General features: G+C 45.7%; 2 protein-coding genes across 3 annotated transcripts; one reads left to right on the forward strand and one right to left on the reverse strand.

Annotated features, from left to right (window-relative positions):
- Positions 1–4,505: 4,505 nt before the first annotated feature.
- On the reverse strand, positions 4,506–8,341 carry CRYAB (crystallin alpha B). 2 transcript variants are annotated; one of them, XM_087433691.1, is made up of 4 exons: positions 8,168–8,341; positions 7,342–7,736; positions 6,122–6,244; positions 4,506–4,842 (listed from the first exon to the last, which is right to left on the reverse strand). In XM_087433691.1, exons 2-4 carry the CDS (start codon positions 7,540–7,542, stop codon positions 4,639–4,641), a joined length of 528 nt encoding a protein of 175 aa, XP_087289817.1. In that variant the 5' UTR covers positions 7,543–7,736; positions 8,168–8,341; the 3' UTR covers positions 4,506–4,638. The 2 variants fall into 2 exon arrangements, with proteins under 2 accessions (XP_087289817.1, XP_004427396.2); XM_004427339.3 differs by having other exon boundaries at positions 7,342–7,741.
- Positions 8,342–8,560: 219 nt separating this feature from the next.
- On the forward strand, positions 8,561–11,064 carry HSPB2 (heat shock protein family B (small) member 2). Its single transcript, XM_004427338.3, has 2 exons — positions 8,561–8,716; positions 9,210–11,064. Exons 1-2 carry the CDS (start codon positions 8,623–8,625, stop codon positions 9,662–9,664), a joined length of 549 nt encoding a protein of 182 aa, XP_004427395.1. The 5' UTR covers positions 8,561–8,622; the 3' UTR covers positions 9,665–11,064.
- Positions 11,065–12,163: the final 1,099 nt, after the last annotated feature.

Consider the following 12,163-nt stretch of genomic DNA (forward strand, 5'->3'; position numbering starts at 1 on the left):
TCATATGGTAATTCTATGTTTAACAGTTTGGAAATGCCAAAGTGTTTTCCACAGTGGCTGCACTTTTTTATATTCCCACCAGCAATGCACAAGGTTCCAATATATCTTAACCACTCTTTCTTATTTTTAGTATTATATATTATACAATATGTTCACACAGTTGTCAAAACCAGAAACCAAGGAATTATTTTGGCTCCCCCATTCTCATCCTCCCCATTCAAACATATATCAAGCCCTGTAAATTCTATCTCCATATTATGTCTTATGTCCCTCTTTTTTACATCTCTATTGACTTTGCCGTATTCCAGTTTCCCATTATTTCTCACCCCGCCTGCTGCAACACCCTTTGGTTGATGTCTGTTTTCCATTTTGTCTCTGCTTATCAATCATTATACTGCTCCCAGAGTAAGTCTAAAAATGCAGAGTTGGTCATGCTACTCCCTTGGTTAATATCCTTCATTGGCTTCTATAGCCTTCAAAATAAATTCCAAACTCCTTAGCAGAACCCCTGCCTATCTCTCTTGCCTTGTCTCTCACACTTCCTCTCATATATCCAGTGCTCCAACCAAACCAGATACCTGAGCATATTCTGCTATTTCGTTTTCCTAGATGCATTCCCTTCCCTCTTCACCTTGCTAATTCCTATAAACCGTTAAGAATTCAGTCAGACACCCACTAGGATGGCTATAGCCAAAAAGATAGATAATGTGTTGTTGAGGATGTGGAGAGACTGGAACGCTCATACACAGCTGGTGGGGACGTTAAATGGTGCAGCTGCATTGGAAAACAGTCTGGCAGTACCTCAAAAGGTTAAACATAGAGTTACCATATAATCCAGCAATTCCACTCCTAGATATATACTCAAGAGAAATGAAAACATATCTACACAAAAGCTTGTACGTGAATGTTGATAGCAGCATTATTCATAATAGCCAAAAAGCAGAAGTAACTTAAATGTTCATCAACTGATGAATGGGTACATAAAGTGTGTTGTATCCATGCATGAAATATTATTTGGCAATAAAAAGGAGTGAAGTACTGATATATGCAACAATATGGAAACACCTTGAAAACATTATGCTAAATGAAAGAAGCTAGTCACAAAGGGCCACATATTGTATGATTCCATTTATATGAAATGTCTATAGATTTTCAAAATAGGCAAATCTATAGAGAGGGAAAGTAGATTAGCGGTTGTCTATGGCTGAGGGGTGGGCATTGGAGGGTGATGGCTAAGGGGTGTAAGATTCTTCTTGGCTAATGAAATGTCCTAAAATTGATTGTGGTGTTGGATGCACAACTCTGTGAATGTATTAAAAGCCATTAAATCATACACTTTGAGTAGGTGAATATCTCAAAACATCTGTTAAAAAAAATTTGGTCAGGGTACCCATCTCCAAGGTTCCTTCCATGTCCAAACTAGGTTTTCCTCTTAAGGGTCCCCATAGCAGACATTTTGAATGGACATCGTAGAATCTTGAAAAGATGTCTTAGAATTGTCTTTTTACTTACTTGCTCTTTCACTCAATTCTTAATTCCTTTAGTGCAGAAAACATGTCCTACTTTTGTAGCTAGCACATAGTAGACACTCATAATTTTTGAATAGCCATTGTAAACCTTCAGAATGAAGATTAGACCCAGTGCAATATTCAAAATAAAATGTGAAGTATAAAATAGAATAGGATTTTCCTAAGCATGAAAATATATATCATTCCAAAACCATTAGGCAAAGAAATCCATCTGGTCTTCTAAGTTTTACCTTTTGCTGAAATGATGTGTTTGTGTTATATAGACGTGCCACATAATGATGTTTCAGTCAACAACAGACCACATATATGACAGTGGTCCAATAAAATTAGTACTTTATAGCCTAGGTGTGTAGTAGGCTGTACCATCTAGGTTTGTGTAAGTACACTCTATGATGTTTGCACAACAGGGAAATCGCCTACTGACACATTGCTCAGAACGTATCCCTGTTGTTAAGTGACACATGACTGCACACACATTTCCTGGAATTATTATTTTTAAAATGATAGTTTAAAAAAAGATAAAGCACTTAGTACAGTGCCTACCACATAGTAAGTGCTCAATAAATGTTAGCTAACAATAAAAAACAAAATAAATGCTAGTTAGAATTGCCTTAACAATCTTCTGGCATAATTCAGATACAAGGAATGAAGTAGAAGTGTGGATGAGCTAGCTAAAAAGCAAAAAAAAAAAACCCTCAAAAATTCTGGTCTATAAAAATTCTGTGCTGGTAGCTATGAACACCACAGCAAAGGGTGTGATCTGGAAAAGAATAATAATGAAGAACTAATCTAACTTGGGTGTGGTAATAATAAAAAAGTGACCCTACACATTCTGAACAAGTTTGTCAAAAACTTAAATATCATGATCTAATAGTCAAAGTATGATACACTGGGGTACTGTTGGCAAGACTGAAGGTGGTAAATAGGTTGGTTAGGCAGCCAACGGTGTCTGCTACACAACCGCAAAAATTGTCTGTAAGTTTAGAGAAATCAGACTTCTGGCTAGATCACAGCATTTCAGACTATTAGGAAGTTTTTTTTGTTTTTGTTTTTGTTTTTGTTTTTTTTGCTCAGGAGGATTTTCCCTGAGCTAAAATCTGTGCCAATCTTTTCTATTTTGTATGTAGGTCATTGCCACAGCATGGCTGATGAGTGGCGTAGGTCTGCGCCTGAAATCTGAAACCACGAACCCGGGCTGCCAAAGTGGGGTGGGTGAACTTAACCACTAGGCCATGGGGCCGGCCCCTTCCTACTCTTAGTTTTAATAGATGTTTGCTGGATAATTTAGAGACTACACCTGAGAGGCTGTTATGAGAGGTTCGGGGATTCGATCGGAGACTTAAAAGACACTCTCCACTCCAAACAAATGAACTGAAGGTATATTTTATTATACAGAGGATAGTAAAGGTGATAGTCTGCAAACAGATCCGAATAGGTCAAATATTAAGAGGGAAAAAACATCAGCTCAACTGGAAAGGGAAAACATCCACATCGGCTGAAGAGAAATGACACAAATCAACCGGAAAGAGAAACACCAGGTTGACCGAAAAGAGAACACATCAGATCAATTACTTGACATCAAATCAATTACTTCACATCAAATCAATTACTCACAATATCCACACCCCACTGCCGGGAGAGTCCTGTCAATCGACGCGGCTGGGCAAGGATCACACGTCCTGGGCAAGGCGTCCCTTCCACAGGTGGAACTCTCACCGGGTCTCAGTCTCCAGCAGTTTTTATACCATCAATAATTTTTGGAGTAAGCAATTACAGAGTTTGCAGAGCAAGCATTTAGTGTTTCCATGCACAAATGGTTAGCAGTGGCGTACGTGCACTGAGCCCCCTGGCTAACGTCCCAGCCCAGTAATTGTGTACATGCATTGTTCTCTTTGGTTATCGTCTTAACCCGGCACAGATGGCCAGTCCATCCCGTGCTACGACGCTCCAAGAGACTTGAAATGTTACAACATGCAACTCTCTCTGTGGGAGAAAGGCCAGTTCCTGGGAAAAGGCCAGTTCCCACCACACGGAAAGCAGCTTTATATTTCTTTGTGTGCTGGTGGCTATAGGTCAAGGGAGCGGCCAAACATGGCTGTACTCATGTCAAGACAGAGCTTGTTTGGCCAATCAGCCAAGTCCTATTTATTGTTCTTGTGAATCAGCTGAAGGCATTGCTTATCAGTGGGAACATGTCAAATAACATCAGGGGCACCATCTCTTCCCTGGCCACATGATTAATTTCAGAGATGCACTAAGGCCTTTTATGTATTGTTATTTTTTTTATTTTTATTTTTTATTTATTTATTTTTTTGTGAGGAAGATCAGCCCTGAGCTAACATCCACGCCGATCCTCCTCTTTTTGCTGAGGAAGACTGGCCCTGAGCTAACATCTATTGCCAATCCTCCTCCTTTTTTCCCCTTTTTCTCCCCAAAGCCCCAGTAGATAGTTGTATGTCATAGTTGCACATCCTTCCAGTTGCTGTATGTGAGACGCCACCTCAGCATGGCCAGACAAGCAATGCATCGGTGCTCGCCCGGATCTGAACCCAGCAGCCAGTAGCAGAGCGTGCCCACTTAACTGCTAAGCCATGGGGCCAGCGCCTATGTGTTGTTATCCAGTTTATTCAGATTTGTTGTTGGAACTGAGGTCCAAATCAAAGAGGGAGGAGAGAGAGGAATCTGTATTCCTTGAACTCTGCTAAGGGCTTCACTTACTTTTTCTCCTTAATTTACTCCTTACAACAAGTGTACAACTCAGTACCCCATGTTACAAATGGAAGACCTGAAGACCGGAAAGGTTAAGTGACTTTCTAAGTAAGTTTATACCATTAGGAAGTGGTGGAGACAGTTATTCTGACTCTAATATCCCTGGAGCCCCCTAAATCATAATGTGATAATTAAATGGATCTGCTGTATTTGTACATTTATTTTAAAACATATGGAATATTCACACACAAGACAGTTATCTATTGCTGAATAATATTTTATTGGCTTAATAATTTGGGCCTGCCCTTAGCATTGATAAGCTTCAGCACTAGTCACAAGATTTTCATTCACTGGTAGGGAAACTTTCTTGTTTTAAAAAATTCAGTTAGAGAAAGGGCATCTACTTCTTGGGGGCTGCAGTGACAGCAGGCTTCTCTTCACGGGTGATGGGAATGGTGCGCTCCGGGCCAGAGGCCTGTTTCCTTGGTCCATTCACGGTGAGGACCCCATCAGATGACAGGGAAGAAGTAATGGCGAGAGGGTCCACATCAGCTGGGATCCGGTATTTCCTGTGGAACTCTCGGGAGATGAAACCGTGTTCATCCTAATCCAAGAGAACGAGGAAAGAGGCAGAGAGATAAGAACAGGAAATAGCACCACTTGCCTAGAACCAACACATCCTCCTTCCCCTTAGGTGTCACCAAAGGTCATGGCAACATGAGAGAAAGCTAAATAGCTGTTCTGTTTGGGGCTAAGATGAAGTTGCCTAGGTGGTCACTCCTACCGATGAGAGTCTGGGAAGTCAGAAACAGCCAAAACTTCACAGCTGTCCAAATCCTGAGGCATGGAAATGTTGAGGGGTATTTTCCAAAGGTTCAGATCAATGTTTGTTGGGTCTACAGGATTTGGAATATCATCTGGCATTGATGATCTGAGTCCCTGAGGAAATTGTTCTGACTCTCCAGGAATGTCTTAGAATGTTCCAGACCAAGAGGACTGCCGCTAGAAAAAGTTAAAAAATAAGACTCCATCCAGGGAGACTATGACCCAAACTTAAATCATTTGAGCAAACAAACAGCCTGAGGACCTCAAACTGTACTGTTTGATGCACAAGATTCGAGTTACCACTGATTGGTAAGAAGCAAACTCATTAAAAAACGCTCTCAGAAAATAATGAGAAGCTGTTCCATTCTTCAGAATTCTGCTAAACGATAGTTGACTCCTACCCTTACACCTGCTGAATCTCAAGCATTTATCCAGACAGGCTCTCAGTTAACTGATTTCCACATGGGCTCTGGTGTATTAGGAGCTGAGTACGGTTCTGAAACTTAGGCAAACCAAGTAGTTCAGCATTAAGAGGGGCTAAGGAGAAGAGGATTCCTGAAAATCTAAAAGAAAAGTCCCAAATTCAAGGGCCTTCAGGGTGCATGCAATTAACATAATTATGTAAAGCAACCAGGTGTCCGACAAGCACTATGCCTAAATCCATGGTCCTCAACCTAGACTGTACATTAGAATTACCTAGAGAGATTTTTAAAATGCTGATGCCTGGGTCCTACCCCTAAAAACTCTGATTTAATTGGTCTGGAATATGCTTGAGCATTGGGATTTTTTTTTTAAATTCCCCTGGTGATTCTGAAGTGGCCAAGCTGAGAACCACTGGCTTAAATGGGAAGTGAACATCCCATCTACCCTATCTAAAGCAATCAAATCAAAACAACAAAGATCACTTCTCTGGCCAAAACAACAACAACAACAGGTCTATCCCTGTTCCAGACCCTATGGCTTAGGATGGGCATGTTGCCGGCCTCAGAGGCTGATGGCAGTGTCTGCTATACAGTATGCACTGAATGAATGAGCAGAAGAGAAAACAATCTACACACCTGGCGCTCTTCATGTTTCCCGTGCACCTCAATCGTATCTCCCAGCACCTTGACCTTGAGTTCCTCTGGGGAGAAGTGCTTCACGTCCAGGTTGACAGAGAATCTGTCCTTCTCCAGACGCATCTACAAATAGCAAGGTGGAGAGGAGGGAGTAGGAGAAAAGATGGAAGGAATGTGGATTACACTAGTGCAGTCTCATCGTTCTGCAGACTTGCTTTCTGTCCAGGAGGTTTATCCTCCTCTTTTTGGCTAAAAATCCCTTTTTGAATAAACACAGCTCTCTGGTTCAAGGGAGCCACCACAGTGGTACCCAAGGCCCAAACTTTGTTTACAGGGACAGGGAAGATGACAGGCCACCCAGGGGACCAATCACAAGGATGGGTCTGGGCATGGCTTCTGCTGCCTCTCCCATCCCAATGCCCAGCCTTGTCATTTGTCTGTAAGACAAAGGCCCCTTCTTCTTGCTCAGGTCTCTGCCAAGTTTCCCACCCAGTCAATCTGGAATGTTCTGCTGGCCCTGATTTGTCCTTCCAAAGCCCTTGCCTACTTAGCTCCTGTTTACTCACACTTGAATATTTTTAAACTAGAGTGTTATCTATGATAGCTTCTGTCAACCTTATCTGTTCACCCCATTCTCCCACCCTCTTAGGACAAGTGGGGGTCCCAAGACTGGACCTACATTCTTTCCTCCTTAGGCTTGGACCCAGGCCAGTGCCCTGTCGGCCCTGAGAAACCCGGAAAATCACAGAAGAGGGAATAGAAAGGATGAAAATAGTGGTTGCTGTCTCCAGCTCCACGCAGTGGGGATGAAAAGCTCAGGATGAGCTAAGACTGTCTCCTGGCTCTGAAACTTCAGATAATAAAATTCATCAGGAGTATGAGGTATCAGAAGAGGTGAGCAAATGAGTCTGAAGGCAGGTCTTTCCCTGAGATCATTATGAACCAAACCAGAAAGGAGTATCGCACTTGGGAGATGGAGGATGATCTTCATCGCGCATGGGAAAAACGCAATAAGTAGGATACAGAGGAACATCAAATACAAACAGGTGACTGGGGGAGGGAGGCGTTAGTAACTTTATCTTTCTTCACTGCTGGACGCACAAGTGCCTAAGACCCTTAGACATAGCCAGATTTAGGCAGGGAGGAAAAGGAGAGCAGATGGAGATGTTTCCAGGAGGTTCCAGGAAGAACTCTCCTGTCCTGGCAGAGGGGAGACTTACCTCTGAGAGCCCAGTGTCAATCCAGCTGGGTGCCCGCAGGAACGAGGGCAGCCGAAGGTAGAAGGGACTCAAGGAAGTAGAAGTGGGGAAGAGATCAGACTCCAACAGGTGCTCTCCGAAGAACTGGTCAAAGAGGCGGCTGGGAGAGGGGAAAGGAAAGAAGGGGCGGCGGATCCACGGGTGGTGAATGGCGACGTCCATGGTGGCTGGGTGAATGTGGGGGATCAGCTGGCTGGTCAGCTCCTTCAGCTGCAGCTACAGCCAGCCCCTTTATATACGCAGTCTTGTGAAGCTTCTGGAATGGTGATGTCAGGGGTTTTATTATCCCAGCTCACCGCCCGTTCATGGAGACTTGTGATTCGGGATTTGGCAGTGTGACACATACCCAGTACTCACTGAGCTAAGAAAAGAGAAATACAAACACGTCTGAGCTGGCCAGTGACTTGTCCTGGTCTTGTTTCACTAGCCTTCTGTCCACACCCAATGGCCCCTTGCCACCCCACTTCTCTGGAGTTGGGACAAAGTCAGGAATCCCAAACAGGCAGCAGTGTGTCCCTCCTCCTCCTCTCCAGCCTAGCATGCCAGAGGAACCGAGCCAGCGACTATCTTGGGCCTGGGCAGGGACTGGAATCTTCCTAGGCTGGGCCCCAGGGACATTAACTCTTTGTGGGTTCCTAGAGGAGAGCAGTGATCACCAACATGTCAGTGCCATGCATCTGTGTAGTACCCTAGGTTGACCTGGGTTCAGGAGAGGACCCTGACATTAATCTGGGCAGGAAGACCCCTCATCCTACACCCCCAAAAAGGATAGAAAGATTTCTTGTACCTTTCACCTTACATGGCTCGCAGAACATTAAATCCATGAGAGCTTTATGAAGTTGGATGCAGAGTGCCTGCCACTGAAGAGGAGAAAAGGTGGTGTGGAAAATGTGCAAACTGTTTGTGAGGGTCTCAGCTAAGCCTCTCCAGGGCCTCTGGCACCAGCCTCCCCTCTGCAGCTCTCTCCCCAGCCAGGACCCCCAGCTGTCCTCTCAGGCCCCCTGCAACAGCTGAAGGGTGTGCGGGGGGAGGGAACGGGGGTCCAGGCGTTGCTGGTCACATTCGTCGCTGGCACTCAGGGCCCGGGCTCCCCGCCCCTCCTCCCGAGGCTCGGCACTATTTTGGGTGGTGTAGACCCCGCCCCCACCTCCAAGAGAGCCCTGTCTCTCCAGGCAGCTGGAGGGGTCCCGCTGCGTCGCTGGGGCTGCACCTCGGACCAGGGCCGCCGACGCGTCTGCAGCCATGTCGGGCCGCTCGGTGCCACATGCCCACCCGGCCACCGCTGAGTACGAATTTGCCAACCCGAGCCGCCTGGGTGAGCAGCGCTTCGGAGAAGGTATGGCACAGACGCCACCCCCTTGCCTCCCACCCCCACCTCCTGAAATTCTGGGCTGACCTCCCAACGGTACTGGCCTCCACCCCACTCTGGGCTTAACTGAACTACTGGGGCAAGCCATCTCCCGCACCAGACTCCCCCTTGCCCCCCTCCAAGCAGAGCTCTTTCCCCTTCCTACTGACCTCAGTGCAGACTTGGAGCCCACAATGCTTTGAGACCTGCCCCCTGCCGCCCCTAGCGTGCCTTGTTCCCCTTCGGTCCACCCAGTCCCGGTTTGGTTTGCTCTCCTCCACCCCCATCTCGGTTCCTTTCTCAATCCCCTCTCCCCAGCTGCCTCCTAGCCGCTGTGTCCCCCTGCCTCCCCTTCCCTGCTTCTCCTGACTCCCCTCCTGCTCTCCCCAGTCCTCACCTCCTGATCTCCTCTCATTTCACCCCTGTTCCCCCTTCACGCTCCCTTATCCTGCCTCTTGCCTTCTCTCTCTCTGCCCCTCAGGCCTCCTGCCAGAAGAAATCCTGACCCCCACCCTCTACCATGGCTACTATGTCCGGCCTCGGGCTGCCCAAGCTGGGGAGGGCAGCAGGGCAGGGGCTTCCGAGCTCAGGCTCAGTGAGGGCAAGTTCCAGGCATTTCTGGATGTGAGCCACTTTACCCCAGATGAGGTGACTGTGAGGACTGTGGACAACCTGCTGGAGGTGTCTGCCCGGCACCCCCAGCGCCTGGACCGCCACGGCTTCGTGTCGCGAGAGTTCTGCCGCACCTACGTCCTGCCTGCTGATGTCGACCCCTGGCGGGTCCGCGCTGCTCTCTCCCATGATGGCATCCTTAACCTGGAGGCGCCTCGGGGTGGCCGACATTTGGACACAGAGGTCAATGAGGTCTACATCTCCCTGCTCCCTGCGCCTCCTGATCCGGAGGAAGAGGAGGAGGCAGCCAGAGTTGAGCCCTGAGTGCCACAGACCTAGCACCCTGCGAATTCCTTTCTATCTACTGCCGTGATACAAGCAGCTGCCCACCACCCCAGAGGTAGCAGCATCCTTGGGGAAAGGGAAAAGTGCACGGTCCACAATGTATGGTTTGGTCCCTTGGGACATGTGGTAGCCTTTGGTTTAGTTCTGGGTGGAGCTTAATAAACCCAAATCTCAGGGCCTTGTTTGTGCTGCTCCCTATTCTGTGGCCTGGAGGATGGGATGGGCAGGGGGAGAGGAGGTCAATAGCCAGCTAGACAAAATCTCCTCAGTTAGATGTGCCCAACGTCACAGCACCCTGAGCTCACACTTGCATGCTGAGATCACACCCGGAAGCTGACACTGGCTCCCCATCAAATTCCTAGCCATAATTTTCTCACAATGCAACAAAAGAGAGAGTGATCCTGGGAGGGAAAAGGGATATGCCATCCAAACAGCCCAGAGGGCACTGTCTGAGCTGGTGATTAGAGACACAAAAACAAGGGTCTCCAGACTGTCTGGCCTGTTTTGGGTAGGGGTTGGGAAAATAGGTTTTGGCTGGAGAGAGTTGCCTAAAGCCCTGTTTTCCCATACTAAGGTCTGTCCACTGAAAATGGTCTCTGATTCTGAGGGACCAAGTGTGCATACACAGGGGCACACACACAGAAACCTCTGCCATTGTCACGGAACCCCAAAGTCTCCCCACCCTCTGCACAGGGGAGGCCCATGAAAAGAAAGCATTTGTTTCTAATCTTGGGACAACCCAAAGAGGAATCACTGCATCACCCCACCCAATCTGAGACTAAATGCAGGGGATCTAAGGCTATTGGTGTGGTGGTGATGGCCAGGGAACCTTCCTTTGGAAGTAGTCTTAATACTAGGGGTATGATGTGTTCAGGAAAGTCTAGTGGTCTGAGCCCTCAATTATTCTCTGTAATCAAGAGAGCATGTGTGTATATGATTTGAGGAGTGTCCAGAAGACCTCCCTGTCCCAAAATATATCTTTTACCAGGCTGTGGTGGATACCTGAAATTCTTCCATTAAAGTGGTTGATCCTTAACTTTGTTGGGTTGCAGACCCATTTGAAAATCTGACAAAAGCTATGGATTCTCTTACCAGAAAAATGCACATGCTCCCAAATTTGGCATACAATTTAGATAGGTTCATACAGCTCTTGAGATCCATTCATATGCCCCTCTTAGAGATCTGTGGACCCCCAGGATAAGAACCCTCACTTGAAGAATTCAATTTTTGGTTAAAGGATTGCCATCAATTAAAAATGATAGCGTGCCTCAGAGAAGTAACTATTGATATATTCATTTGTTCATTCATTCATTCAACAAATATTTATCAAACCCCAAGTAAAATACTATGGGGGATGCACATTGTAAATATAAATTATTAAAATTATGGTCTTTTATTGTCTACTCTCATGAATCTTAATACCTAGTTGAGAATAAAAAGAGTAAAGAAAGGATCCTACTCAGACTTCAACCCGAACAGCATCACATTGATCTGTTTTGTAACTGGAATTTTCACATGAGCTTTATTTAAAAGAAAAGATTCCCAGGGGCTGGCCTGGCAGCATAGTGGTTAAGTTCACGTGCTCCGTTTTGGCGACCCAGGGTTCCCAGGTTCGGAACCCTGGGCGCGAACCTACGCACAGCTTGTCAAGCCCTGCTGTGGCAGTGTCCCACATATAAAGTGGAGGAAGAGTGGGCCCGGATGTTAGCCCAGGGCCAATCTTCCTCAGCAAAAAAGAGGAGGATTGGCAACAGATGGTAGGGGTAATCTTCCTCAAAAAAAAAAAAGAAAAGAAAAAAGAAAAGGAAAGAAAAGTTTCCTTAGCTAGAAAAAAAAATGGAGGCCTCTGATTTAGTCCAAATCCCCATCCCATTTAAATTCTTTTAAGATTATTAGTCAACTTCTTTTGGGACATTTTGAGTGACAGAGAACTGAGAACTTCATAAAGTAGCCCAATTGATTTTCTTTTTGGACATATCTGTTACAAATTCTTCCTTCTATTAAACCAAAATCTGCATTTCAGTAACTTCTGCCCATTGGTTCTGGTTATGTTCAGAAAATAAAAGCAATCCTTCTTTCACTTAAGAGTCCTTCAGATATTTAAAGATAACCATTCTGTCCTCCTAAGGCTTCCCTTTCCCAACTAAACATGCCTAGTCCTTTTAACCATATCTTATAGGACTTTCCATCCTACTTATCACCCAGATAACTTTCTCTTGAACACACTGCCTTTTGACAACATAACTTGAAACTCAACATGTAGACATAAAATTATTATTCGAGTCGTGGACTGACTGGTACAGACTTCAGTGGAATAATTGATACCCTTGTTTATCACTCTAGACTTCTATTAATATTGCTTTAGGTGTATCAGGTTTTCTGGCTGCCAGAACACACTATTGGTTCCTTTGGAGTTTCTGGTCATATAAAATCTCTTAAGTGTTTTCCTTTAAATTAGAGAAAGTGGCTGGAAAGGGA

Source organism: Ceratotherium simum, chromosome 7 (assembly GCF_057802395.1).
Source record: "Ceratotherium simum simum isolate JZ-2026a chromosome 7, ASM5780239v1, whole genome shotgun sequence".
Taxonomy (NCBI): Eukaryota; Metazoa; Chordata; class Mammalia; order Perissodactyla; family Rhinocerotidae; genus Ceratotherium; species Ceratotherium simum.

Bases quoted from the DNA above. Each gene is read 5' to 3' on its own strand.
- HSPB2 (XM_004427338.3), top strand. From the start codon at position 8,623: ATGTCGGGCCGCTCGGTGCCACATGCCCACCCGGCCACCGCTGAGTAC. The intron at 8,717-9,209 runs GTATGGCACAGA...TCTGCCCCTCAG, and splicing joins TGAGCAGCGCTTCGGAGAAG to GCCTCCTGCCAGAAGAAATC.
- CRYAB (XM_087433691.1), bottom strand. From the start codon at position 7,542: ATGGACGTCGCCATTCACCACCCGTGGATCCGCCGCCCCTTCTTTCCT. The intron at 6,245-7,341 runs GTAAGTCTCCCC...TGCTATTTGTAG, and splicing joins TTGACACTGGGCTCTCAGAG to ATGCGTCTGGAGAAGGACAG. The intron at 4,843-6,121 runs GTGTGTAGATTG...CTCTTGGATTAG, and splicing joins GGAAACATGAAGAGCGCCAG to GATGAACACGGTTTCATCTC.